The sequence below is a fragment of the Notolepis coatsorum genome (genome assembly GCF_963971535.1).
Source record: "Notolepis coatsorum genome assembly, chromosome: 18".
NCBI lineage: Eukaryota > Metazoa > Chordata > Actinopteri > Aulopiformes > Paralepididae > Notolepis > Notolepis coatsorum.
This window is the reverse complement of record NC_140182.1, coordinates 87,549,242-87,576,097: the sequence shown is the minus strand read 5'-3', so window position 1 is coordinate 87,576,097 and position 26,856 is coordinate 87,549,242. Positions and strand designations below refer to the sequence as shown.

The following is a 26,856-nucleotide window of genomic DNA, read 5'->3' as shown; positions in this document are numbered from 1 at the left end:
AGCATAAGCACTTCACAGAGGACATTCAGACGAGGCAGTATCGCTCCATAGAGGTGCTGATAGGAGCTGGATACAGCACCCCCGCGGACATCTGGAGCACCGCCTGCATGGTAACAAACAACCCATATGTACACACACACACACACACACACACACACACACACACACACACACACACACACACACACACACACACACACACACACACACACACGGTCCCACATTGTACAGACTCATATAGAAATGACAGATATGTTTGTGCACACAGACACACACACACACACACAACCACACTCAATCACACATTTTATGCAATTAACACAACACACTCACATATTATACAGATATGTGCACATGCACACACACACACACACACACACACACACACACACACACACACACACACACACACACACACACACACACACACATACATTCACACTATATCATGCGGTTTATGAATTTTACATGCACATAGCACCCAGCGATTCTCGCGCAGAATCTATATGTAGACTCATGACTCATACTGTACATGTCACATGTCTCTTCTAGGCGTTCGAGCTGGCGACTGGAGACTACCTGTTTGAGCCTCATTCTGGAGAGGACTACTCCCGCGATGAGGGTGAGTCTCTCTCTACTCATTCTCCTGCTAGGAGAGTTCCACCAGACACTAGGGGTGTAACCATCTCAATACAGAATAGAAAATTCCCGCCAAACATTTTTATGAATTAATTCTTTATTTCGAATGTTTACAAATAAACAATAAACAAATATTTTTCAAAATGTTTACAAATAAACAAGCGAAAAGGTTAGGTTTGAAGCCAAATGGCTTATAGAACAACCTACCCCATTTGAAATGTTCAAACTGGATCCTTCTCTCATTCTCAACATTTAATCGAATTGTGACCTCAAAATAAAGTTTTCAAATCTGAAATAGTGTGTATGGTTACATCCCTACCCGACACAGATCAAGCCTGAATTATCCTCTGATTATTGTGTGCAGGGTGCGATTTGTGGAGGGGAAAAGAGAGGGGGGGGGGTAAATTTGTATGTACTGTAGGCCATAAAAAAAGGTTTTACAGTTATAGTCCATATAAAACTCACACATCCCATATCACAAAACAACAGAAAGTCGTTTTCTGTTTAATTTGTTAGTTGTTTGTTTTAATTTTTCCAAATTGAGGGATTTGCCACCAAGCACTTGCAAAGAGATTAAATTAACAAATTCTCAATAGGCAATTTTTTACTTTCAAACGGATGCTTCCCAAAATATATAACGCAATGGTTTGCAGCTCCCTTGTCATCTCATAGCGTGACCAAATGCAGGACAGCATGCTGATTTTGCGGGACAGTAAAGTAATATTGGATAGAATGTGTAAAAATAAAGGTTTACACAATGTATAAAGCATCTGATCTAAATATAAACCTTTAGTTAATTAACTAACTAAATGTACAGTAGGCTAAATAAGCCAAATGTCTAAGCAGCAGAAACACTGCAAAACATAACATAAATTGTAGGCTGATAGAAACGATGTCTTCTTAGTTGTTACATGGCACTTACTACTCCCAAAACACAAATCTAGGAAGTGTTCAGCCCCATGGAGAGTGCAGTGCGCTCTCAGACAGTGCTGCTTAGAGCCTTCTGACGAAAAACTCTTGGCATGTCAGAGAGAAATTAGCTTTGACTTGAATCTCGCTCTTCACGCTTCAAGATCCACACTGCATTTAATTCTCTGGTCCGTTCACGCACCAGTCAGAGTGCATCTTCAGCTGCAGAGGCCAGTGAAACTGAACGCGCTGGGCTGTAGTTATTCAAACTGTGGCCAAAACACAGCTTGCAGTAGAGAAAGGAGGCACTGGCAAGCGAGTGTGTAGGCTGGCGTGTAGGCTGCTGACGATTTTGAGAAATCCATGTATTCAATGCAAGAATGAAAGATAATCTATTATAGACTACCAGAAGTGGGGATAAATCATACCCCACTGGTGATAAAAATGAATGATGATAAATAGGGACTACAAAAGCAGAGGTAGAGAATCTTATACATACCCCCCGGACAATCGCACCCTGATTACTGTGATTACAAGACATTTCTGTAAGCTTTATCTGTATTCAGGCAATGGGCTTAAAGACAAATTAATTGTGATACCACTATGGCAGATATACTGTAGCATATTTAGTGCTTTGATGATGAATATGATGATACATACAGTATATGTATAAGATGAATATGTGTTTTTACTGTTGGATTGTATGGTTAAAACTATTGTTATCAGGCTATTTATTTGCATAGTAAAATTTTTACAAGTAAAAGACGCTTGATTTACCAATTCAACATGACTGGTTCTAAAAACAAGCTTAAGGTGCTCCCATAGTCGAGCGGACTGTACACGGACTGGACTCTGCAGAGGTCCGCTGGACTCTTTGAGCTTTCATAGTCGAGCGGACCTCAGCGGACCTCCGCGGACCAATTTCCTACATGACTCGCGCCAGTTTACACAATTTTTCCCACGCTGTTCAACTTCTGTCATGTCGTCGTCATCTGATGTTATCTCCGGTTTCCAATATTTCGAAATAAAACTGGCAGTTTTACACACTTCATTTAGAAAAGCCATTCAAACATATCAAGCCCTACTCTCACTTGGCACAGAGCGAGTGGTCAGAGTAAAATGCAGATCTGCGTCACATTAAATGCAGTTCGATGTCAACCAAAACGCCAAGCAGCGTTTTGTGTGACACCAAGTCAGCGGCGCGGACGTCCACGCATTAGAAAATAGGAGCTTCGCACTTGGAGTCCGCTTTGGGTACGCTTTGGGTCCGCTTTGGGTCCGCGAGAGTCTGCTCCGTGTACGGTCCGCTCGACTGGGAGCACCTTTAGTGTATTTTAGCCTTTCCCCGCCCCAAGTCCCCCCCTATCCACTGTCCTCTACAAAACCAACCCTTACATCCTACTACTATCCATCTCTTCACCACATCTTAACATGTCCTACTCAACCCTAAGTATCTTCCTATATCACATCCAATGAATTCATACCCTACGTCAATGGTTCTCAACCTGGGGATCGGTTTATCATATTTATAATCTTTGTTATTGATTATTTTTTTCTTGTGAAAAGGCAAGAAATTGTCAGAATTGTCTTTGTAGTCCATGTTTGGGGGTCGCAAACAGGCGTCCTTCTGTTTTTAGGGGTCAAAAACTAAAAAGGTTGAGAACCACTGACCTGTGTGACCCTGCTAACCCCATAGATCATCTCACTACTCATTCTCCCTGCTGTCTTCAGCCTTAATTAAACAACACTGCACATTCCTAACTGCGTCGTGGCAGTTTTACTATGGTACCAGCCGTTGTATACAGTAGATTCGATTTTAGATTAGATACAAATGTATTGTCATTATACAGCACAAGTACAGTACAACAAAAATAAGTTTGGCATCCAACCAGAGTGCAAATGTAGCAGTAAAGTGATTGATTGATTGATTGATTGATTGATTGATTGATTGAAAACTGTATTAACAGATTGAGCAGAATGGGTACAATACAGTACGGCTCAATACAAACAATTGTCAAGGGGATGCAGACCAGAGAAAGACTTTCGTCTTGTTTACATCAGGGTTCCCCAGTGCAATAGTAATATACAATGTACAGGTGATTAAACTGGGTATAAAATATATAAATTCGTACTACTGGGTGGAGTGCTAATCAGATGTATGTACAGAGTTGTAGTATTAATATGTACAGTGATACAGGTATAAAGACAGTATGGTAGTAGTCATACTGGCCAGCAACGTAACTAGTAAGAGTAGGCAAGGTATGGCTGATTTACCATGGTACTGCCATGTATCGCCATGGTACCACTTTGTACAGTATTTAAATAATACCATGGTTTAATCCAAGTTAAACTGTGTTACTGATGGGAAGTAATTCCATCTGGTCAAATTATTCCACATCATTACAGATGGTAATATAATGATATTCTCACCAAAAATGTATACCATACCTTTTCAAGTTCAAGTTCTCAAGTTCTTTAATAGTTGTCATACAGAAGTACAGAATACTTTCATACAAAATGCTTCTTACTGTTACGCTCCAGAGACTGTGCTAGACAAGATAGTATCAAATAACATAATAACATAATATAGCATGAATTTAGAAGAAGAAAATGAGGTCACAGGTCACTTTTTTGTAAGGACACATCATGTCACCCTCCTAACGCTTCCTAACGCTTCTCTCATCTCACAAGCCTGTCACACAGAGATCATTCCCTTCATTTATGTCCAGGCAAAACACTGTTAATCTTTTGGTGAGATACCGCTAACATCCTTTAATTTAAACTACATTAAGAAGTCTCATTTCAGATTCCAATTCACTTGATTCCGATTCAGATGCATGACTATTGATTCCAACTCTGGACTTCTCATTCCACCACCTCCTCTGTGGGGGAGGGGGGAGGAAGAGGGGGCTCAGCTCACTAACGCTGATCGATTGGACTTTCTATGACTCTTTCTCTCTCTCTCTCTTCCTTTTCTTCTCATCCACCCCTCTTCCTTATCTTTCCTTGTGCCTTTATTCCTCCCTCATCCCTTCTCCCTTGTCTTCATTTTCCTCTTCATCCTCTCCTCCTCCACCATGTCCCTCTTCCTACCTGTTTCCCCTGCTTCCTACTCCATCCTTTCCTATTTTATTTACACCCTTTCTCCATTATTTCTACTCTTCCCTCTCGTTGTTCTAATCTTCCTCCTCCTCCACCACCTTTGACATCCCTCTCCCTCCCTCCCTCCTCCTCTCTCTCTTTCCTCCCTCTCCTCCTTCTTCTCCCTCCTCCTCTTCCTCCTCCTTTGGCATCCCTCTATCCTCCCTCTCCTCCTTCTCCCTCTCCTCTTCCTCCTCCTTTGGCATCCCTCTCCCTCCCTCTCATCCTCCTCTTACTCCTCCTCATTTCCCCTCCCTCCCTCCCTCCCTCCCTCCCTCCCTCCCTCCCTCCCTCCCTCCCTCCCTCCCTCCCTCCCTCCCTCCCTCCCTCCCTCCCTCCCTCCCTCCCTCACTCCTCCTCCCTCTCCTCCTTCCTCCCCCCACCTTCCCTCCCTCTCTCCTCTCTAGACCACATAGCCCACATCATAGAGCTGCTGGGCTGTATTCCGAGGCACTTTGCTCTCTCCGGAAAATATTCCCGGGAGTTCTTCAACCGAAGAGGTAGCGCTGGCCAGACGGCCTGGCAGGGGGCTGGGACACACACACAGCCTGGACGGCCACACTGACACGCTGACAGACAGTTAGACATACATACACTGAGGGCTGGTGGGGTGAATTGCACATTTACACCAGTTCTGGTACAAAATGAAAATGAATACGCTGATGTATAACTGCGGATACTGCTCACCATCAATGGATGCTGATTGAAAACCTAGTATATTTAGAAGACCTATTATTTTCTTATAAAGTCATACAGAAACAAACTACGGTGGTGTCCAGTAGAGAGAACTTCACCCACATGGTCAGTGTGTCCGTGTGGTAACCCCCCCCCCCCAGGCAGAAGTGTGTGTCCATCAGTCCCACACAGCCGTAGTGTGTGTCTGTACGTGTGTGTGCATGATGTAATGGTGTCCCGTGCCTGTTTTCTTGTGATGTGTGTGTGTGTGCGCGCGCGCGTGTGTGTGGTGGCCGGCAGACCACATCGCTCTGGTCACGGAGCTCCTTGGGAAGGTTCCACGCAAAGTGGTCGCCGTCGGGAAGTACAGCCGAGAGTTTTTCTCCAAGAAAGGTAAAGGATACTGGCAAGCTGCCGACTTCAACCAGCCAGGTACAAGGCTAGGGGGGAGGCACAGAGAGTCATACAGAGGATTCTAGTCACATAGAATACATGCAATACACATGGGCTTGGATATCCATTCACACATCGCCAATTTTGCTCTTAAGAACTTTTATAATCTATCTCTAATGTATTGATACATTCTTAACACTGGAATGAGACCATTGCAAAATGTTAGCAGCTACACGCACGCACACACACACACACACACACACACACACACACACACACACACACACACACACACACACACACACACACACACACACACACACACATATATATATATATAGTGTTTTAACCTGTATAACTTTGAGGGCAGTTTTCTTAAAAACACTTGACATTAGAGAGAAATTATTTTATCAGCCAAAACTCTAAGCACATCCAGCAGTTACATTCAGTAAGTGGGCTCTTCCCTCACTCAGTTAGATTCCGGGCCCTAGCCTTCAGCAGTGGGCTCTTCCCTCACTCAGTTAGATTCCGGGCCCCAGCCTTCAGCAGTGGGCTCTTCCCTCACTCAGTTAGATTCCGGGCCCCAGCCTTCAGCAGTGGGCTCTTCCCTCACTCAGTTAGATTCTGGGCCCCAGCCTTCAGCAGTGGGCTCTTCCCTCACTCAGTTAGATTCCGGGCCCCAGCCTTCAGCAGTGGGCTCTTCCCTCACTCAGTTAGATTCCGGGCCCCAGCCTTCAGCAGTCGGCTCTTCCCTCACTCAGTCCAAGGTCTTGTGTGCATCAGATACGTCTATACTTCTGTTCAACTTTGCCCCTGGTAAGTACTGTATATGTATGACTATCTGATAAAGTAACCCTTGCTCCCACTCTTATATATTCTCTCTGCTCTCCATCTCTCCCTCTCTCTCTCTCCTCATGTATTCTTCATTATACTGTGTCATGAGACTTGAATATTTTGTCTTTGATGTTTGTTTCAATCCAAGGTCTGAGCCTCTGCTTGATGTCTCAATGTTCTCCCTTTTATCTCTCGCATTCTGTTGGCCAGACTCTCTCTCTCTCCTCTCTCCCCATCTCTATCGGTTTCTCCTGTCTGCTGGGCCCTATCTCAGTGCAGTCGAGCGCGTCTCGCTGTCTGTCTCAGTGTGGTCGAGCGTGTCTCGCTGTCTGTCTCAGTGCGGTCGAGCGTGTCTCACTGTCTGTCTCAGTGTGGTCGAGCGTGTCTCGCTGTCTGTCTCAGTGCGGTCGAGCGTGTCTCACTGTCTGTCTCAGTGTGGTCGAGCGTGTCTCACTGTCTGTCTCAGTGTGGTCGAGCGTGTCTCACTGTCTGTCTCAGTGCGGTCGAGCGTGTCTCACTGTCTGTCTCAGTGCAGTCGAGGGTGTCTCACTGTCTGTCTCAGTGTGGTTGAGCGTGTCTCACTGTCTGTCTCAGTGCGGTCGAGCGTGTCTCACTGTCTGTCTCAGTGTGGTCGAGCGTGTCTCACTGTCTGTCTCAGTGTGGTCGAGCGTGTCTCACTGTCTGTCTCAGTGTGGTTGAGCGTGTCTCACTGTCTGTCTCAGTGCGGTCGAGCGTGTCTCACTGTCTGTCTCAGTGTGGTCGAGCGTGTCTCACTGTCTGTCTCAGTGCAGTCGAGCGTGTCTCACTGTCTGTCTCAGTGCGGTCGAGCGCGTCTCGTTGTCTGTCTCAGTGTGGTCGAGCGTGTCTCACTGTCTGTCTCAGTGTGGTCGAGCGTGTCTCACTGTCTGTCTCAGTGTGGTCGAGCGTGTCTCACTGTCTGTCTCAGTGTGGTCGAGCGTGTCTCACTGTCTGTCTCAGTGTGGTCGAGCGTGTCTCGTTGTCTGTCTCAGTGCAGTCGAGCGCGTCTCACTGTCTGTCTCAGTGTGGTCAAGCGCGTCTCACTGTCTGTCTCAGTGTGGTCGAGCGTGTCTCACTGTCTGTCTCAGTGTGGTCGAGCGCGTCTCGCTGTCTGTCTCAGTGTGGTCGAGCGTGTCTCACTGTCTGTCTCAGTGTGGTCGAGCGCGTCTCACTGTCTGTCTCAGTGCGGTCGAGCGTGTCTCACTGTCTGTCTCAGTGTGGTCGAGCGTGTCTCACTGTCTGTCTCAGTGCGGTCGAGCGTGTCTCGCTGTCTGTCTCAGTGTGGTCGAGCGCGTCTCACTGTCTGTCTCAGTGTGGTCGAGCGTGTCTCACTGTCTGTCTCAGTGTGGTCGAGCGTGTCTCGCTGTCTGTCTCAGTGTGGTCGAGCGCGTCTCGTTGTCTGTCTCAGTGCGGTCGAGCGTGTCTCACTGTCTGTCTCAGTGTGGTCGAGCGTGTCTCACTGTCTGTCTCAGTGCAGTCGAGCGTGTCTCACTGTCTGTCTCAGTGCGGTCGAGCGCGTCTCGCTGTCTGTCTCAGTGTGGTCGAGCGCGTCTCGTTGTCTGTCTCAGTGCCAGGCCCGGACTGGCCATCGGGAGCACCGGGAGTTTTCCTGGTGGCCTGGCCTGCACAGATTTTTAAAAATATTATAATAATTGAATTATATATATATATATATATATATATATATATATATATATATATATATATCCTTTTTTTTTTTTTTTTTTTTTTGGGCAGTCAGATCACTGAACTTAGAAGCAGGCCAGGCCAGTGTTTCTAGTTACGGCATCACGATAGTTAGATAACCTCTTAACAGGCGGGCAAATTTGTCAGAAAACACCTGAAAATTGTATACCCAAAGTAATCTGCAATTTATTATACTTTATACTTATAGCACATGCATGAGGAATAATCACTCTGAGTGCTTTTTGAATTTTTAAGTTAAGTTAAGTTTTTATGTTTTATTTTTTTTACTTCCATTTGAATTATCTTGCTAACAGAGGCCTCTTACAGTTTCCAGCTGATCGGTATGACCTGGAAAACAAAATGGGTCCATAGCCTAAAGCCTTATCTAGTACAGGTCCAAAGTTGATAACAATACCACAGAAAATGAGTGTTTTACACAGCTTTTTCTAATGGTATTGTAACTGAGGGGTACAATTCCCTGACTGTATTGATAAGTATGGTATCATTAAACCACTACCGCTTTATGTACTTTAATTACTGGCCATACAGTACATGATATATAAATATAATGAACACTTCCCACAATGAACCGGTTCTACACAAAGTTGTCTTTAAGTATTTATTGCAGCAAAAGGTACATAATACTTCTCTATTATACTTTGAATGCACTTGTAAGGCAAAGGAATGTGCGTAGGCAAATCAACAATGAATGTCCATTCTCTGGTTACGCAGGAGGTAATTATACAACCTGAATCTTAGGGAATTATATCTATGGTACACTAGTAATATATAGCGGGAGATACTGGAAGGGTCCCCCTGGTTGTAAGCCAGCAGGGGTAGAGGATCTGTCGGTAGTAGAGAGTCTGGTCAACGATGACTAAGGAGACTCCAAGTACAGGAGACGGTGCAATAGCCTCTTGATCCACAGACGAATACAGCTGTTCTCCGTAGACTGTAGCTCCACAGTGAAGAAAGCTAGCCGGCCTCAGGCTCTCTGAGGCGCGGACTCGACTTGGCTCCTCACAGGGTAAATCCAACACGTGCAGGCGTCGGCGATTCTCCGCTCCATAAATCACAGGACCAAAACAAATATAATCCAGCCGCAAAGGGCTATGTAGTCGTCGGGTAGATTAATCCAGTGTACATGTCCACACGGTTCTCGTCTAGGTCTCCTCGGGTGAAAGCGCCATGAAAGCAGCCCAGCCTGGATAAGAACTCTAGCTGGTACGAGGAAGCGTTGGTGATGCTGGTCACTGTAGAACTTTAGCCGCACGATACACTATACACAAATAGACTATTACTGACTTAATAGAAATATGTCGCACTCGACGGTATAGCGCCAAACTCTGACAATTCAGTTATTAATTCGCACGCGGTCTCAATGCTCTATTCTGGGGCCAAACAGGCCATACTTCACCGCACGGAGTATCGTGGGTGAGGCTTCAACTTATTGGGTAACTCTTAGACTAAGCGCTTCTGTATTCACCTGCGCCATATTTATATGCACGGTGAACAAACTAGTGCCAACGACATTTCTGTCTCGTATCCCTGGGCAAGGCCGGGCATGCACAGACATGTCTTGACGGTGACTTTGAACCTGACTCCGGAGGCATGGCTCTGGCGCCTGTGGACCGCTGTCCAATAGGAGAATGAAATATTATGGTCTGTAGTAGGCTAAAGGGATATTCTGTGTATATGTACAAGGAATATACAAGGGATATCAAACGATATACAAATACTATGCAATATATATCAATCAATAAATATATATATTCGGTTTAATCTGATCCTTTGTAACAGCCGCCCCCTAATTAGTCCCACCTAATTAGCTAAGCAGAGACAGATTAACCGCACTGTCCACTACTCAATGTCTGTTGTGATGGGTCGGTCAGTTCACAAAGTCATGGGGTCATGGTCGTCATCGATAGTATCGGGGAGCCTTGGCAGTTCTATTAGCCTCGCCACGGGTCGGGTGTAGATCCGTCCTTGGACGAGCACTTCGGCTGCTCGGACCTTTCCGTCGGCACCGGTGATCACTTTGCTTACGCGGCCAGCCGGCCACATAGCTCGGGGTAGTGACTGGTCGATAATCATGACGACTGTTCCTTCTGTCAAATTGTCTCTCTCTTTCACCCATTTCTGGCGGGTCTGTAGAGACGGTAGATAGTGGAGTAGGAAGCTGTTCCAAAACTTGTCAGCCAATACTTGACTGTACCTCCACATTCTTCGGCCGTTCGCTTCTTCAGGCCTGTACATTGTCTGTGGTAGCGCGGGGTCCAGCCGCCCCATCAAGAGTGTGTTGGGGGTGACTGGGTCGACATCTGCTACATCACTTGAGACGAAACCGAGGGGCTTTGAGTTCAATACTCCCTCGATCTCCGTGAGGACTGTCATTAGGACTTCTTCCGCCACGGTCTGGGCCCCAAGCACGGCGTACAGGGCTGTCTTTATTGAACGTACTTCTCGTTCCCAAGTTCCACCGAAGTGAGGTGCGCTCGGGGGACCAAACTGGAAGTCAATCTGGGATGGAGCGAGGTGGGTCCCAAGTTCTGGGCCCATAGCCTGGAAGCTCTCTCTCAGCTCTCCTTCTCCGCCCCTGAAGTTTGTCCCGTGATCAGACAACAATATAGACGGTTTGCCCTTCCACGATGTGAATCTTCGGAAGGCCACAAGGAATGAGTCCGTGCTCATGGTTGGAAGGAGTTCTATATGCATCGCTCGGGTGGTCATGCATTTGAATACAATACCCCACCGCTTCTCGGTTCCTCTTCCTTTCTTTATATACAGCGGGCCGAAACAGTCCATACCGGTGGAGTGAAAAGGCTTGTCGCCGAGTCGGAGGCGACAGGGAGGTAGGTCAGCCATCCGGGGTATACTGGGCTGCGCTCGCCACTTACGACAGTCTAGACAGGTTCGCTGGAAGCGCCGCACTGCTTCTCTCCCTTGCAGTATCCAATAACGACATCTGATCTCCGCGAAGACACTCTCTGCCCCGGCGTGATGCACATCCTCGTCGTATTTCTTTATGATCAGCTCTGTGACCTTGTGTCGGCTGTTTAAGACTATCGGGTACTTGACGTCATCCGGTAAGTCTGGAGCTCTCCGCAGACGACCACCCACTCTGATGAGACCATGGGCGTCGCTCTCGGGGGCTAGGTGGAGCAGTCTGCTGTCTGATGGGACGGGCTTTGCTCCCTGTAGACAGTCTAGCTCATCGGGAACGAGTCTCTCTGGGCTCGCCGTAGTAGAAGAAGTTCTGCTTCTTCGTAGTCAGCTGCTGTAATGTCAGTAGTGAGCTGAACCTCTGGGTGGTGCCACAGGAATGTCTTTAGCTGCGCACTCTCTAGGGTGAGGCAATCGTCTATGTCGGGGTCTGTGGAGACGAGTGTGTTCAATCCACAGAACATAGATTTCTTGTTTTCGGCCTCCTCTTTACTCGCTTCCCGTGGGGTGGGTGTAGGCCACTCTTCTTCCGGGAGCTTGAGGAACTCTGGCCCGTCACTGTATAGGTTGTGACGGGTGAGGTCATCCAGGGACATTCCCCGGGTGATGACGTCAGCTGGGTTGTGTTTTGTGTCCACATACCTCCAGCTTGCTACTTCTGTTAAATCTTGAATCTCTGTGACTCTGACTCCCACGAAGACCTTGTATCTGCACGAATCAGACCGGATCCATGTGAGTACTGTCGTGGAGTCTGACCACAAGATTGTTCTTTGCACCGGAATGGTGAGTTCACGTTGGATTAACGTGGCGAGTTGCGCTCCTGCTAGGGCTGCGCAGAGCTCTAGACGCGGGATAGATTGTTGCTTTCGTGGGGCTATTCTTGAGCGAGCCAGGATGAAAGCAGTATGTATTTCTCCTCCCTCCTCTCGGGCACGCAAGTAGGCCACCGAACCGTAGGCTACTTCAGAGGCGTCGCTGAAGACGTGCAGGTCCATCTGGCACGTCTCCGGCCTCACTGTGGGTGGGAAGTAGCTGCGGCGTATGTTGACACCTGGGAGTGAGCTGAGTTCCGTCTCCCACTCTCTCCATGTGGATGCAAGGTGTTCGGGTATGGGGTCGTCCCAGCCCTGGTCCTTGTCCCATAACGCTCTTACAATCATCTTTGCCCTGGTGGTGTAAGGTAGAATACATCCCAACGGGTCATATTGTCTGGCGAGTGTTCTGTATACACTCCGTCTGGTGGTCGGTAGTGCAGTCGACCTTCCCTGCTCCTTGGTCAGGGGTGTGTGTTTATAATGGAGCGAGTCTGTTTTGAAGCGCCAGACTAGTCCTAATGTCATTTCTTGGGCTTCTCCTGGGATGGTCGCCATCCAGGTCTCGCTGCTTGCTGCCTTGTCCTCGGGGGAGAGGCTGCGCAATACTTGCGGGTCGCTGCTGGCCCACTGCCTGAGATCAAAGCCGCCTTTGATCAGGGAGGCGCGGAGCTTGAGTAGAAGGGCCTCGGCTTCTTCTGGCGTCGAGACGCTTTGCAGACAGTTGTCCACGTAGAAACTATTTCCTACACTTTGTCGGACCTCTTCATCAGCTGCTGGGTCCTCTGCGACGTGTTTTTGCAGTGCAAACGTAGCACAGCATGGGCTGCATGTGGTTCCGAAAGGGAGGACTTCCCATTGATAGATGGCTGGTTGCTCATCCCCGATCCTCTCTCTCCATAGGAACCGCAGCAGGGGCTTGTCCTCCTCCACTAGTCTCACCTGCAGGAACATCCCTTTGATGTCGCCGCTGATGGCCACCGTGTCTTGGCGGAAACGTAGTAACACGCCTAGTAGAGAGGGGCCGAGTGTTGGGCCGGGCAAGAGCTCTTTATTCAGATTTTGTGATCCGATCTGGTAGCTGCAGTTGAACACAATACGATCCTTGCCGTTGTGGTGGACTTTGTGGTGCGGCACGTACCATGATTCGGTCGTCTGATCGGCCTCTTTAATGTCAATTTTCTTTATGTGTCCCGCTGTGATTAGCTTGTTAATCTCAGCGCGGTACACAGTCTCTTGAGCGGGGTCTCTGGCTAGGCGCCGCTCTGTGTTCAATAGATACCGCTCCGTCGCTTCTTTTGGGGCGTGGAAGGTAGGCATACCCTCTCGCCTCAGGAGTGGAGTTGCGTATCTCATCACTCCGTTGACTTTGACTCTCTTTGTCCCCTGCTCGAGGAGTGCTATAGCGTAAATGTCTTCCTTGGAACGAATGTCTTTCTTTTCGTTCTTAAAGGGCATTGTCTCTAGTGTCCATAGCCTCTCGACATGCTGTAGGAGGGTGGTGTCTTCTTCTGTCACTCTGGAGTGGAGGCAGTTAGTGGCTGCTGTTCGGTTAAGAGACTTAGCGAGGGGGCCTTGTAATGTCCATCCTAGGCGGGTCTCGACTGCTGCAGGACAGCCTCTGGGCCCTGTGTGGACCCGGTCAATCGGGACGATGAGGTCTGCATGGTCGGAGCCTATCAGCAGGGTCGGGGTGGCACCGTCTATGAGCGGTATAGGTAGTTGACGCAGGTGCACATATTTATCCATCAGCTTGGCGATGGGGTAGGTGTACTGCGACAGGCCTATTTCTTGGCTGGTGAAAGCATTAGTAATCCTATACCGTCTCTCTGGCTGCCCGCTTGCTGCGATAGTGAAGGAGACATTCTCGCCCTTTATCGTCTTTAGATCTCTTCTTATTGTCCGAATCGTCATCTGGTTTTCGCTCCCCCGCAGCCCCAGCTGGGCCGCAGCGGACGCGAGGAGAAGGGTCTTCTCTGACCCGTCGTCAAGGACGGCGTAAGTGTCCATGACCTTGTCTTGGTAACTCAGTGTTACGCGGACCACCTTTAAGAGCACCCGGGCGCCCCCGCTGCTGGCGGGGTCAATGTACATAACACTTGCCTTTGTGCTGCTTGAGGGTGCAGGCTTTCTTCTGTTACTGTCGTGTAGGACATCTAGGTGGGCTCCGTCACACCGATTACACCTCTTCTTTAAGCGGCAATCGGCTGCCATGTGACTGCGCGCACATCGGTCACAGCGTCGGTTGGACTTTATCCATTGACTCGCCTCGTCGGCGGTCATCTTCTTGAACGTGTCACATTGTGACAACCAGTGTTCCTTTTCGCAGTACGGGCACACCATCTTCCACTTCTCTTTCATCGAGGGGGTACTGTGGTTCTTGCTGCTCGGTACTGATTCTGATTGGTGCATGACGGTCACCAATCTTCGGCCATCGTTTGCTCTCCTAGGTCCCTCTCTGGAGCTTGGGGTGCTCCGCATGAACGTATCCAACCGTAGGCTGTTGACTTCTCTCGCCAGGAAGTCGGCTAGGTCTAGGAGGGATGGCTCGGGACCGTTAGGATCACGGTGGTCTTTTTGCCGCCTGAAGCGCTCTTGTCGGGCGGGCGGAAGCTTCTCTAAAATCCTCTCGACATTAGAGTTTGCGTACAGTTCATGCATACCCTTTTCTCTTTGCGCCCCCAGCATCCCTACCAGGGATTGTACCTTGATAGACAGGTCATCTAGTGAGCGATTGTCTGTGGCTGGGGGTAGGCGGTCAATATGCCTTATCTCTTGTATTACGTAGTCCCATATGCGTCCATATCTTTGGTCGAGTGCTGCTAGAGCCGCTGTGTATGGGGTAGTAGAGGTGGCATAGGCCAGCGCTATATTGTGCGCTCGGGGCACCTTGAGGTGCTTCAGTAGGATAGCATACTTGTACGTTTCATCAGCTACATCGGACATCATTGTCTCTAAGCACATTCGTAGCTCCGTGTACTGTGCTCTGTTCTCGTGGGTGAAGTCCGGAAACGTCGGTGTGCCAATGTATGATGCCATGGATGGCTGGCACATCGGTGAGCGTTGGAAGAGAGGCCTCCTAGGCGAGTCTCCTCTTACGCCTCTTGGTGGGCTGGTACCTGCTGGGTACCATGGCCCGCGTATCCAGGTGCTATTCCTCGGGGCTGGTCGTGCGTCAAGCTCACCCGTGAATTGAGTCGGGGGTCTGTAGCGCAGAGCCGCGGGGGTAGAGCCTGGGCTGTACTGGACCTCCTGGTCCTGTGGAGTACTGTGCTGCTGTCGGGCTTGACTCTCCTCCTCTCCCTCTTCTTCTTCCTCTGGCAGGTCCTCTAGATCCTGTAGTCGTCTATTTAGCCTCTCCGCGGTGTAAACCGTTTCTTCCTTGTAGCTGGGTCTCGCGTGGACCGGTCGGGGAAGGAGTTCGGAGGGGGGTATAGGCTCTCTCTGGTGGTCGGGCTCAGGGTCGCTTGATCGGGTAGGGGAGGGTGCCCTTGACCCTTGTCTTGACGAGGCCCTGGAACCCCGTGCGGAGGGAGGGGGTGTTGCCCTGGTGATCAGCTGCTCCATTATCTGCGCTTGTAATCGGTCGCGCTCGGCTTCGCGCTTGGTGAGAGCGAGGTCGCGCTCTGCTTCTCTTTGGGCACCGGCGGTGGCGCGCTGGGCTTCGGCCCGGTCCCTTACCATATTCTCTTCCGTCTGAAGGCATCTAATCTCTAGACGTATACGATCTTCTTCGCTCCGTTGCTGCGCCTGAAGGCGTTCTCTTTCCATGGAAGAATGTTCGCGCTCACTAAGCGTCTGTGCTTGGAGTCGATCGCGCTCTGTTGAGGCTGCTAGGCTGGCGAGGAATGCCTGTGCCAGCATCTTGTCCGCCTCGCTGGGGGAAGACGCTGGTTGAGGTGATCCGCTCCTGGCAGTACTCGTTGGAGATCTGTTCTCCTGTGGCGAGTCCTGGAGATCCATCTCCGGGGTGCTCTCCTCTTCTTGTAGCGGGTAGAGTTCCATCCCTGGAGGGCTGTCTTTATCCTGGAGCTCTCCGGGGACTACTTCTTCGGTCTTGGCGGGGGGTAAAGTCGTGTCAGGTCCCTCCTGGTCCCTACCGTGAGCTTGGTCAGTTACGTTAGAACCCACTAGGGCCTCTATTGGCGGGGTAGCCTGGGCGATAGGGTCGGACATAATTTTACTATCTACTTTTTCCGCGTTTACCGTCTGTAGAAGGCTAGGTAGTATATTGGCAACGTAATCCTCTAAGTACTGAGGTGTCTGCCGTCTACGCTGCGGGCGATCTACTTTAGGAGAACCGTTTTGTGGAGTGTTCATCATAGGCCATGTCAATATTAATACCACTATATTAATATTACACTAGTTACCCTCCGGCTCGAAGGACCAATTGTAACTGAGGGGTACAATTCCCTGACTGTATTGATAAGTATGGTATCATTAAACCACTACCGCTTTATGTACTTTAATTACTGGCCATACAGTACATGATATATAAATATAATGAACACTTCCCACAATGAACCGGTTCTACACAAAGTTGTCTTTAAAGGATAACTCCACTATTTTGGGAAATTAGCTTATTTAACATCTTCCCTGGAGTTAGACAAGAAGATGCATACCTTTTTTGTCTCTGTGCGTGCATTTTAGCTTTGGGAATAGATGCTCCGTTAGCATAGCTTAGCTTCATCACTGGAAGTGAGGCAGGACAGTAGCCTTACAGTGCCTTACAGTGTATTGCAAGGTCTGACATTGACCAAACTTGATATGCATGACCTTGGTGGGCTCTAGGTCAACTCCTGAAAAGGGGGTCAATGTCAGACCTTGCAATCAAAAGTTAGGGGCGCACTGAAATTATGGCAAGGGTTATTAGCCCCCTAACTTTTGATTGCAAAGTCTGATATTGACCCCCTTTTCAGGAGTTGACCTAGAGCCCACCAAGGTCATGCATATCAAGTTTGGTCAATGTCAGACCTTGCAATACACTGTAAGGCACTGTAAGGCTACTGTCCTGCCTCACTTCCAGTGATGAAGCTAAGCTATGCTAACGGAGCATCTATTCCCAAAGCTAAAATGCACGCACAGAGACAAAAAAGGTATGCATCTTCTTGTCTAACTCCAGGGAAGATGTTAAATAAGCTAATTTCCCAAAATAGTGGAGTTATCCTTTAAGTATTTATTGCAGCAAAAGGTACATAATACTTCTCTATTATACTTTGAATGCACTTGTAAGGCAAAGGAATGTGCGTAGGCAAATCAACAATGAATGTCCATTCTCTGGTTACGCAGGAGGTAATTATACAACCTGAATCTTAGGGAATTATATCTATGGTACACTAGTAATATATAGCGGGAGATACTGGAAGGGTCCCCCTGGTTGTAAGCCAGCAGGGGTAGAGGATCTGTCGGTAGTAGAGAGTCTGGTCAACGATGACTAAGGAGACTCCAAGTACAGGAGACGGTGCAATAGCCTCTTGATCCACAGACGAATACAGCTGTTCTCCGTAGACTGTAGCTCCACAGTGAAGAAAGCTAGCCGGCCTCAGGCTCTCTGAGGCGCGGACTCGACTTGGCTCCTCACAGGGTAAATCCAACACGTGCAGGCGTCGGCGATTCTCCGCTCCATAAATCACAGGACCAAAACAAATATAATCCAGCCGCAAAGGGCTATGTAGTCGTCGGGTAGATTAATCCAGTGTACATGTCCACACGGTTCTCGTCTAGGTCTCCTCGGGTGAAAGCGCCATGAAAGCAGCCCAGCCTGGATAAGAACTCTAGCTGGTACGAGGAAGCGTTGGTGATGCTGGTCACTGTAGAACTTTAGCCGCACGATACACTATACACAAATAGACTATTACTGACTTAATAGAAATATGTCGCACTCGACGGTATAGCGCCAAACTCTGACAATTCAGTTATTAATTCGCACGCGGTCTCAATGCTCTATTCTGGGGCCAAACAGGCCATACTTCACCGCACGGAGTATCGTGGGTGAGGCTTCAACTTATTGGGTAACTCTTAGACTAAGCGCTTCTGTATTCACCTGCGCCATATTTATATGCACGGTGAACAAACTAGTGCCAACGACATTTCTGTCTCGTATCCCTGGGCAAGGCCGGGCATGCACAGACATGTCTTGACGGTGACTTTGAACCTGACTCCGGAGGCATGGCTCTGGCGCCTGTGGACCGCTGTCCAATAGGAGAATGAAATATTATGGTCTGTAGTAGGCTAAAGGGATATTCCGTGTATATGTACAAGGAATATACAAGGGATATCAAACGATATACAAATACTATGCAATATATATCAATCAATAAATATATATATTCGGTTTAATCTGATCCTTTGTAACAGGTATGTATATGTGTTTTTCCAAATTGGCCACTTGGAGTCTCCAAATGGCCATATGTCTCCAAACGCTATAACTTCAACGTACAGTAAAAATCTCAATATTACTGAAACAGAGTAAGTGAAGCATAAACGCATCCCATTGACAAACAAAGCACAGGCCCCGCCCCCTTCGAGCCCCAAACTAACAAAATAAATATTTACTGTATGAAGAATAATCTCAGAATAAAGCATTTAAAATACATGGCTTTCGAGTCATATATCCCCATTTGCAGAATTTCATTGGCTACAAAAGTGGCCAATAATTTTCACCGGTCAGACGTGATTATAATAATAATAATAATAATAACTTTATTTGTATAGCTGACTTTTCATACAGAAGTTGCAGTTCAAAGTGCTTCACAACAGTAAAAGATACAGGCATAAGCGAGCATAAAAAAGGATAGAGAGGTAGCAAGGTAAGCTACATCACAGTGTTTCACATTAGGATCTAGCATCCCAATAGGACTCTCTGTTTACAGTTTCATTCAGTAATACAAATGAAATTGGACCGATTACCGGAAGGCGAAACAGGAGGTGGTTGAGCCCTGCAAACACCGCCATGTATTCCTATTCTTTAAAGCGGTGGCCTTCTTACCACACGGTACACAGCGACCTCTGGCACTGATTGAGTTAAAGCCTATGACGCTTCCCATCTATGACACTTATGTTCCTCGTTCCCTGGACCTGCTCCATTGACTCACCTTTCTCTTAACTCTCTCTCTCTCTTGCACTCTCTCTCCTATCACTTTTTCTCTAAAAGGGGACATTTTGATGGTGTCATATGATTTCACTTGTCTGGGTTTTGGGATAACGGTAAAGAAAAGAAAAAGAAAAAATAGTACTTTTTATTCCAAATATCTAACGCTACAGACTAACTAACGGTGCATCCGGCGCAGCCATGAACGGTCACAAAATTCTGAGCTCTCGGAGCTCTCGTCAAGATAACAAAACAAAGAGGTTTTGCGCACATTTTCTCCTCGTTATGATATGGATAACAGACTCGTACCTCTATTCTACGATGAAGTTCAACCAGACAGAAGAGGAGAGAAAAATAAACACGGAAAAGGAGATCCACAGCGACTTCTATATTCTAAATGGCTCTGAGCATAAGCACCTGGCCGTTGGGACAGCGACTATTCACGCAGCATTAACGGCTAATCCGGAAAAAAAGAACGTGCCCCCGACTGGCAGAATGGACCGAAGGACCTTTTTGTCCCTTGTCCTGCTACTTTTGGGAGACATACAGCTAAACCCCGGCCCCGTCAGGATGCAAACTCAGACGCGACGAATGGGTCTGGCACCACAGGAGGCGACGATGGCTGCTGGGGTGTACAACCCTTTCACTGCGATCTGAGCGTATGTGTGTCATGTGTGTGTGTAACGTATTCCGTTGGTGGCGATCAAAGCATAGAAAAACGCCCCCCCCCCCCCCCCCCCCCCCCCCGTTCATGCATTCATGATGAAACATAATACAGATAATATAGCGTTGATTTCAGATTGATTGTTGATACAGGCGAGAAACGCCACGGTTTCTAGTGAAATGCACGTATTGCTGCATAGCGTTGTTTTCTGGGATTAGACAGGATTACTCTAAAACTATACTCATATTCACCACGGTATAAAACGGGAATGTATGGATGAAAAAGTATAACGTTCCCACATCCTGAACGATAGATAATCGATGTTGAATGGGCCATAGTAATGTCAATATAGCAATACATTTTTAAAAGTTATAGCCCTGCAAAGAAGGTAAACATCTCCATAGGCTTACAGCGGTGGCAGAGAGGGGTATGAGATGGGCATACTGCCTGGCGGGCAATGTGTTAATGTAGGCCTACCTGCTTATCTCAATCCATCTTTGATCTCTCTCTCTCTCTCTCTCTCTCTCCCTCCCCATTGCCCAAACGCTGTGTGGCTCTCACTGCTCTTCCACGCCCCCTGCAGGTGAGCTGCGGCACATCACTAAGCTGAAACCGTGGTCTCTGTTTGACGTGCTGGTGGAGAAGTATGGCTGGTCGCCCGAGGACGCCGGACACTTCACCCACTTCCTGCTGCCCATGCTAGAGATGGTGCCTGACAAGAGGGCCTCGGCCGGAGACTGCCTCAACCACCCCTGGCTCAACTCATAGCCACAACAACTAGCCCAAACAACAACATCACCCCCTGGTGGTGGCCTTCAGAACCAGAGAGGAGAGAGGCTGGAGAGAGAGACAGAGAGAGAGAGAGTTGAAGGAGACAGGAGTGATAAGATTGTGTCTTATTCTTTGCAAACTTGTCACACACACACACATACACTCTCTCTCACACACACACAATCACACACACACAGCTGAGCAGATCCCACACGCCTCCCTTCAATCTTCCCCAATAGGAATGTAAAGAGAGACTCGGGCTCTAGCCCTCCCTACACACACACTTATGGAGATGTAGATACAATGACATGGTAGTCTTCCAAGACAGAACTCAACCAGAGTAGTAGTACTACCTAAAAACACAAATAAGAGTGTTTGATGATACGAGGGTGGAGGGTGTGTGAAAAGACCCAGCAATGGCCTGAGAGAGAGAGGTCTTGGCCCCCCATCCATCATCCATCTGTCTGTCTGCTCCTAGAGTGCTGAGTCTTAGTGCATACGTGTGGAGATCCAACCCTGGGCTGCTGATTCAGCTGCTGATCTCTTATTAGACTGGGGGGGGGGGGGGGGGGGGGGTTCAATGAGCCACCCCTCGCCATGCTGACAGCTTACAACCAACTGCATCTGCCGTGACCTTAAAGACATCCACGTTTTAACCGCCGCCAGTATCTTCTCACTGATGGTTACGGGGTGTGTGAGCATTCATAGCAGGTTTGGACAGTGGGCACATTGGAACAGCTAGAGGAGTGATCCGAGTGTAATATAGTTACCTTGTTGTTGTTGTCGTCGTCATGGTAATTGTAATCCATGTCCTGATGTCTGATATGGGCAGACAGCCAGGACTTGAGGTAACAATAGAGGGGTGGCATGCTCCCCTGGTGCATCCCCACTTCTCTTCTCCTGTCGTTTCTTACATTGCTGCACGCATTCCAAGTTGTCCAGACCAATGTTCTGGGATCACTCTCACAATGAATTTAGTAGCATCTTGCAATCTTTACAAATACTATTGTATATATACAATATATACAAATACTATAGACGGACCTTGTTTGCTAGTCTCTCCTCCACATGAGCGCAACGCTGTCCTTACATATCAAGGTGCATATTGGGAATGCACCACTCGAGGCAAGTGGGCCAATCATGGGGTGCAGTTACATATTTCGAGAGCAGGTGCACAAGGCTCCGCTGGTAGGCTCCTTGGCCTACACACCGGGGCAGAAGACACCTTCGGGCGCTGCTCTGGCGACAGTTTGACATGGAACCATAAATCCAGCTTAACATAGCCAGGGCCCCCGACCTGATGAGACAGGCAAGAGAGTGTGCGTGTGTGTGAGTGTATTTCTTCAGTCAAGAAAGCATTCCCATGCAGTGTAGGCAACCTAAAGCCCTACCTCTCTCTCCATGTCTCCTCTCCTCTCTCCAACCCATGAGCCCAACCCCACCCGTCTCTCTCTCCAGAATGACCCCACCCGTCTCTCTCTCCAGAATGACCCCACCCCTGTCCCTCTCTCCAGAATGACCCCACCCCTGTCCCTCTCTCCAGAATGACCCCACCCCTGTCTCTTTCTCTCACCAGAATGACCCCACCTCTGCGTGTGTCTCTCTCTCTCCAGAATGACCCCACCCCCAAAGCTCTGTGGACTAAAGCAGTCCTGCTCAACTGTTTACACCCCCCTGGTTCACACTCCTAAAACCTCCCAGGGTCCAGGTCCCCACCAAGCCCCTAACTCCAGCTCTGAACCCCCCCCCCCCCCCCCCCCCCCCCCCTCACCCCAAATGAGCTGCATGCCCTGCCCTAGGCCAGTGCAGAGACACGGAGGGCAGCCAGCCCTCCTCCAGGGGGCACCACCACACAACTGCTGCCATGCTGACAGACAGGAAGACGGGCAGACAAAGCACGGGACGAACAAACGAGCAAAAAGACAACAAGGAAAAAGAGAAATATAAGACTGACTCCCGAGCTGGACAACTTTGTCTATAAAGAGATACTCTGTTGTGAAAACAGACATTTTAAAATAAAGCATGGAGAGACTTGATCGATATTCGGCATGAACGGATACAACAAAAAGGACGATGGTTTTCAGTTTTGCATTTCATTGGTTTGTTTCTTTTCCATGTTCGTCTTCTCTGGACGTTTTGTTTGGAAAAGACGAGAGTTCCTTTGACGACGTTGTCGGGTCCCAATCTGACGAAGGTCACTTCTCCCCTCCCACTTTTTCCTCCCATCTTTGATATTCCTTAGTCACGGTCCTCTCCTGTTCTTCCCATGCATATTGTTCCAAAACGAGACCGATCTTTGCGAGTCCCTCCCTTACGGCACGTGTACCCGATCTGATTGGTTCTATCCCCCTTTTACCCCCTCCAGAGGAACCCCCTAGAGCCCTGAGCTTCTCCCAGAACAGGGGGCGGTTAAGCGGAGGTTGCACTTGTAGATGTCTCTTTGTACGTATCCTTCAGGGATTTGAAAACCTTTGTACATAAAACTCTTAAGATCTGGCAACACAGATGAGAGACGACCGTCGTGGACAGACTCTCACGTGCACACGCATCATTCCGATACAGAGTGTGAGGCCGAGGCCCGGTGGAATGTTTCGGACTGAACTGCGCCACTCTGTGGCCGTACGAGGGTACTGCATCCCCCCGCACACAGCAGCTGCTCTCTGTGCCAATGCTCTAAAGATGTTCCACTATCTCTCTACCACCTAGTTCTCTGTCTTACATGCACACACACACACACACACATACATGCAAAACACACAAACTCTCATCATCACAATTAGTCCAGTTGCCTATTTTTTCGCAATAAAACAAAAAAGATGAGTATAAGTAAATGGTGAGATATTTTTTAAAAACTATTTAATTCATTAAAAAAAAGAAAAAAAATAGATACAAAAAAAAGAAACATTTTCTCTGGTTGTTGTGACCGTGACCGAATCTCGTCTTATATTGAGGTGATTGTGTTTGTCTGTTAGAGATGTTTTAATTTCTTTTGTAATTATTATATTATTATTATTACTGTTATTGTTATTATTCTTCTTCTTCGGATTAGTTCTTTTTTTACACAGTTGTCCACCCCCCCCCCCCCCCCCCCCTTCTCTCCTTACATGAACAGTGCTGCTTTGTCTGGACTCGTGATGGTGATGAAAATGATCAAAACAGTTTTGCAATAAAGAGTTCATGACAATGAAGTTTTTTGCACCAGAACGTCCTGCTCTCACGCTCTTTCAGCCACACTGACTGTTCGTCCTGACAACATCCACAGAATTCGCCTCTCTTTGTCTTGTGTTTTTCATTCGACAGATTTAATAAAATTGTAAATTAAAGGATTCCACGGCCTTAATGTGGTCCTTGTTAGCGACCTGCTGTGAACCGGTCTGTCACAAACCACGTTTCAGGCCCATCTAAAATGCACCACGAAAGTATACGATGTGAAGGTTATGTTAAAAAAGAAGGTGTTAGCATGTTGTTAGCAATGCTAGTGGAAGTCAATAGAGACTAGGGTTGGGTAACGTTCACATTTGATTTGATACCGGTATTCGTACCGGTTCCTGGAATTAGTTTTTCAGTACTCAATTCTCTCTGTAATAACAAACAATTTAATTGCAGTTGTAAAAGTCCAAACTTCTCAATTTCAACATAGTCATTTATTGTTGTAACACACCACACAAAATAAATCGCATGATCATGTATTGTGTTTTTAAATGTTTAAATATCAACATTATCTGGCCATCCTCCTCGGTAAATATTATCAACCTCCTCTGACCTCACCTGGTCTGTCCAAAGACCCAAGAGACGGGACGCCTAAATATTAAAGGCAACCAACTTGTGTCTAGCCACGCCCAACTTGCGTCTAGCCACGCTCTGCTGCGGAGCGTAGCGGCAGAGCTACAGTACTATCTACATTCGTGGAAAAGGCTCAGTATGTGAATCAGTATTCGGTAGTACCGATGTAATTCGGCCGGTACCCTTAAAAGTAGCCAACCCTAAGGCCTAACAAAAATAATAGTTGGTTTCAGGTTGGTTGTCAGTTTGGCCATGGGTAGGTAGGGAATTTATTTTTATTTTTTTTATTTTATTCTTTCCCACAGCGACTATGGATAGGGAATTTCTTTATTTAATTAACCCTTTCACTGCCACACGACAGAAGGTTAGCCCTTTACTATCACACAACCGACGGCGATGCTCCATCATTAGCATCATTAGCTCCGCGGATGCGGAGCTAATGATGCTAATGATGGAGCATCGCCGTCGGTTGTGTGATAGTAAAGGGCTAACCTTCTGTATTGTCACAGTGAAAGGGTTAACCGGCTGTCGTGTGGCAGTGAAAGGGTTAAAATGTTCACAACAACATGGATGCATGTACTCTGCCAGCATGTTTAATATCCATAATACTAAATGTTTGACTAAGATTTCTATGAAACTTTATTCTAAAAAAAAAAAAGAAAAAAACGGATTTTTTTTTTTTTTAATATATATTTTTTTTTTAAAACTCATAAAATATATTGGGTCGCACCTAAATCGGCAGGGTCGGTCGGCAACCTGAAACCAACCATTATTTTTGTTAGGCCTAATGGAGACATATCTCCATCGACTTGCACGGCTAGTAAATTCATACATATAAATATATGTATATATACAGTACCAGAGTTGTGGGAAAAAAAACAGGGGGGATGGTCAGGGTGGCAAATCTCATGACAAGCTTGGGGGGGACTCGGGGAGTAGGGGGGTCCTGGGGGATCGTCCCCCGGTAGAACATTTGAATGATTTTAATACGCAAATGAAGCTTTTAGGAGTATTTTGAAACTAGAATTACAGAGTGGGAGTAGATACACTACTCTTGATAGCACATATTATTGGGGGGACAATTCATAGTTTTCCAAATTTGGGGGGGACATTTCCCCCCCGGGATCTGCAGCCATGGGGATGGTGGATTTTATCATATGGGGACATAATTTGTGCTGATAATGGCACAGAGGGTAAGACCAACTGTGTACCGTAACTTTTGATTACTGTAAGCACAAAGACAATACACTTCTAAAACAACATGCATGATGTTATTATGGATGTTTGGCACCTCAGAATTGGAGTCAGTCCCCGCCCAGGCTGCCTGAATACTTTCCACAACAAATTCGTGTTTCCGCGTCTCTGATTGGCCACGCGCGTTTCTGGTCATGTGACATGTGCGCCAATCGTGGGACCGCAAGTTTTTGGATGGTTAAGCTTAGGCGCTCTTTCGAAGTTGGTTAAGGTTAGAGTTTGTCTTAGAGCAGGGCGATAGAACGCCTGCCCTGATTCCAAACTCTAACCTTAACCAACTGCGAAAGAGTCGCCTAAGCTTAACCAGTGATAAAATCGGCGTTAGGTAGTTTGCAGGCTGTTAGACCAGGAAATAGGCGCAGAACTTGCCGTCCTGACCAGAAACGCTCGTGGTCAATCAGAGCGCAAAACTCAAACGCGGAAACACAAATTTGTTGTGGAAAGTATAGACGCGCCCAGGCTGCCATGGCACCACTGCTCTTACAATTAGGGTCAAAAGTGGTTGTAATGGAAGTCTACCAATCTTGTCAATGGCTGCCTACCCCACTCTCCCCCATATCATAGAAGTTTTCCAAAGATTTCCATAATCATGCTTTTTGTCCTCAATCTTTCTGGCTCTTGCTTTTGGGGCATTAGCTAAGCAATGGCTTTGAAGCCAAAACTTGACATATACATCTGGTCTGAACTTTTTCAGTGGAGGGCCAACACACTTGATGAAAAGCAAGGCTGACATGCTTTTCACCTCTAGGGGGCTTCTAGTTGTGGTTAAAATGTTCATCTGACTAAACCCATGCTCACACTCAGCTGTGGAGATGACCAGAGTGTTCACTGGTTGGAGGAGGGGTTTCAGGTCTTCTGGTGCTGGTGGCATCATTTCATCATCAGTTTTGTGTGTGACCATGTCAATATATTCCCTCATCCCTCTCTGAACTTGTCTGCCATTGTCAAGCTTGAAAAAGGAGCAGAGTTCCTGTACTTCCTTTTCAGCTTAACGCATCATACATGACGCATCTCTTCTCTAAAGCATCATACATGACTCCAATATTCTGGACAAAGCTTGCATTAGAGGCAATGGGCTAAACCACTGAACATCAGGCACGTGCACACATAGAGGCCAAGGGGTGCTTGAGCACCTGCCTTTATGAGCCTCATCAAAAAGTGCCCCCCTTTTTTTTTTTTTTTACCGTTAAGCATATAGACTGCCCTTCCAACTGAAAAATGTCAGGATAGAATCAAAATATTAG

At 47.5% G+C, this 26,856-nt stretch overlaps 1 protein-coding gene across 1 annotated transcript in view; it reads left to right on the top strand.

The window, feature by feature from the left end:
* LOC311245420 (SRSF protein kinase 2-like) overlaps positions 1-23,640 on the top strand; it is a gene marked incomplete at its 5' end in the record, with an annotated part of 128,234 nt that extends 104,594 nt beyond the window's left edge. Inside the window, 4 exon segments of the mRNA XM_084335263.1 lie at positions 3-110; positions 553-622; positions 5,665-5,757; positions 20,388-23,640. Coding sequence (XP_084191389.1) covers positions 3-110; positions 553-622; positions 5,665-5,757; positions 20,388-20,572 — 456 coding nt within the window. The 3' untranslated portion in view covers positions 20,573-23,640.
* Between the last annotated feature and the right edge of the window lie 3,216 nt (positions 23,641-26,856).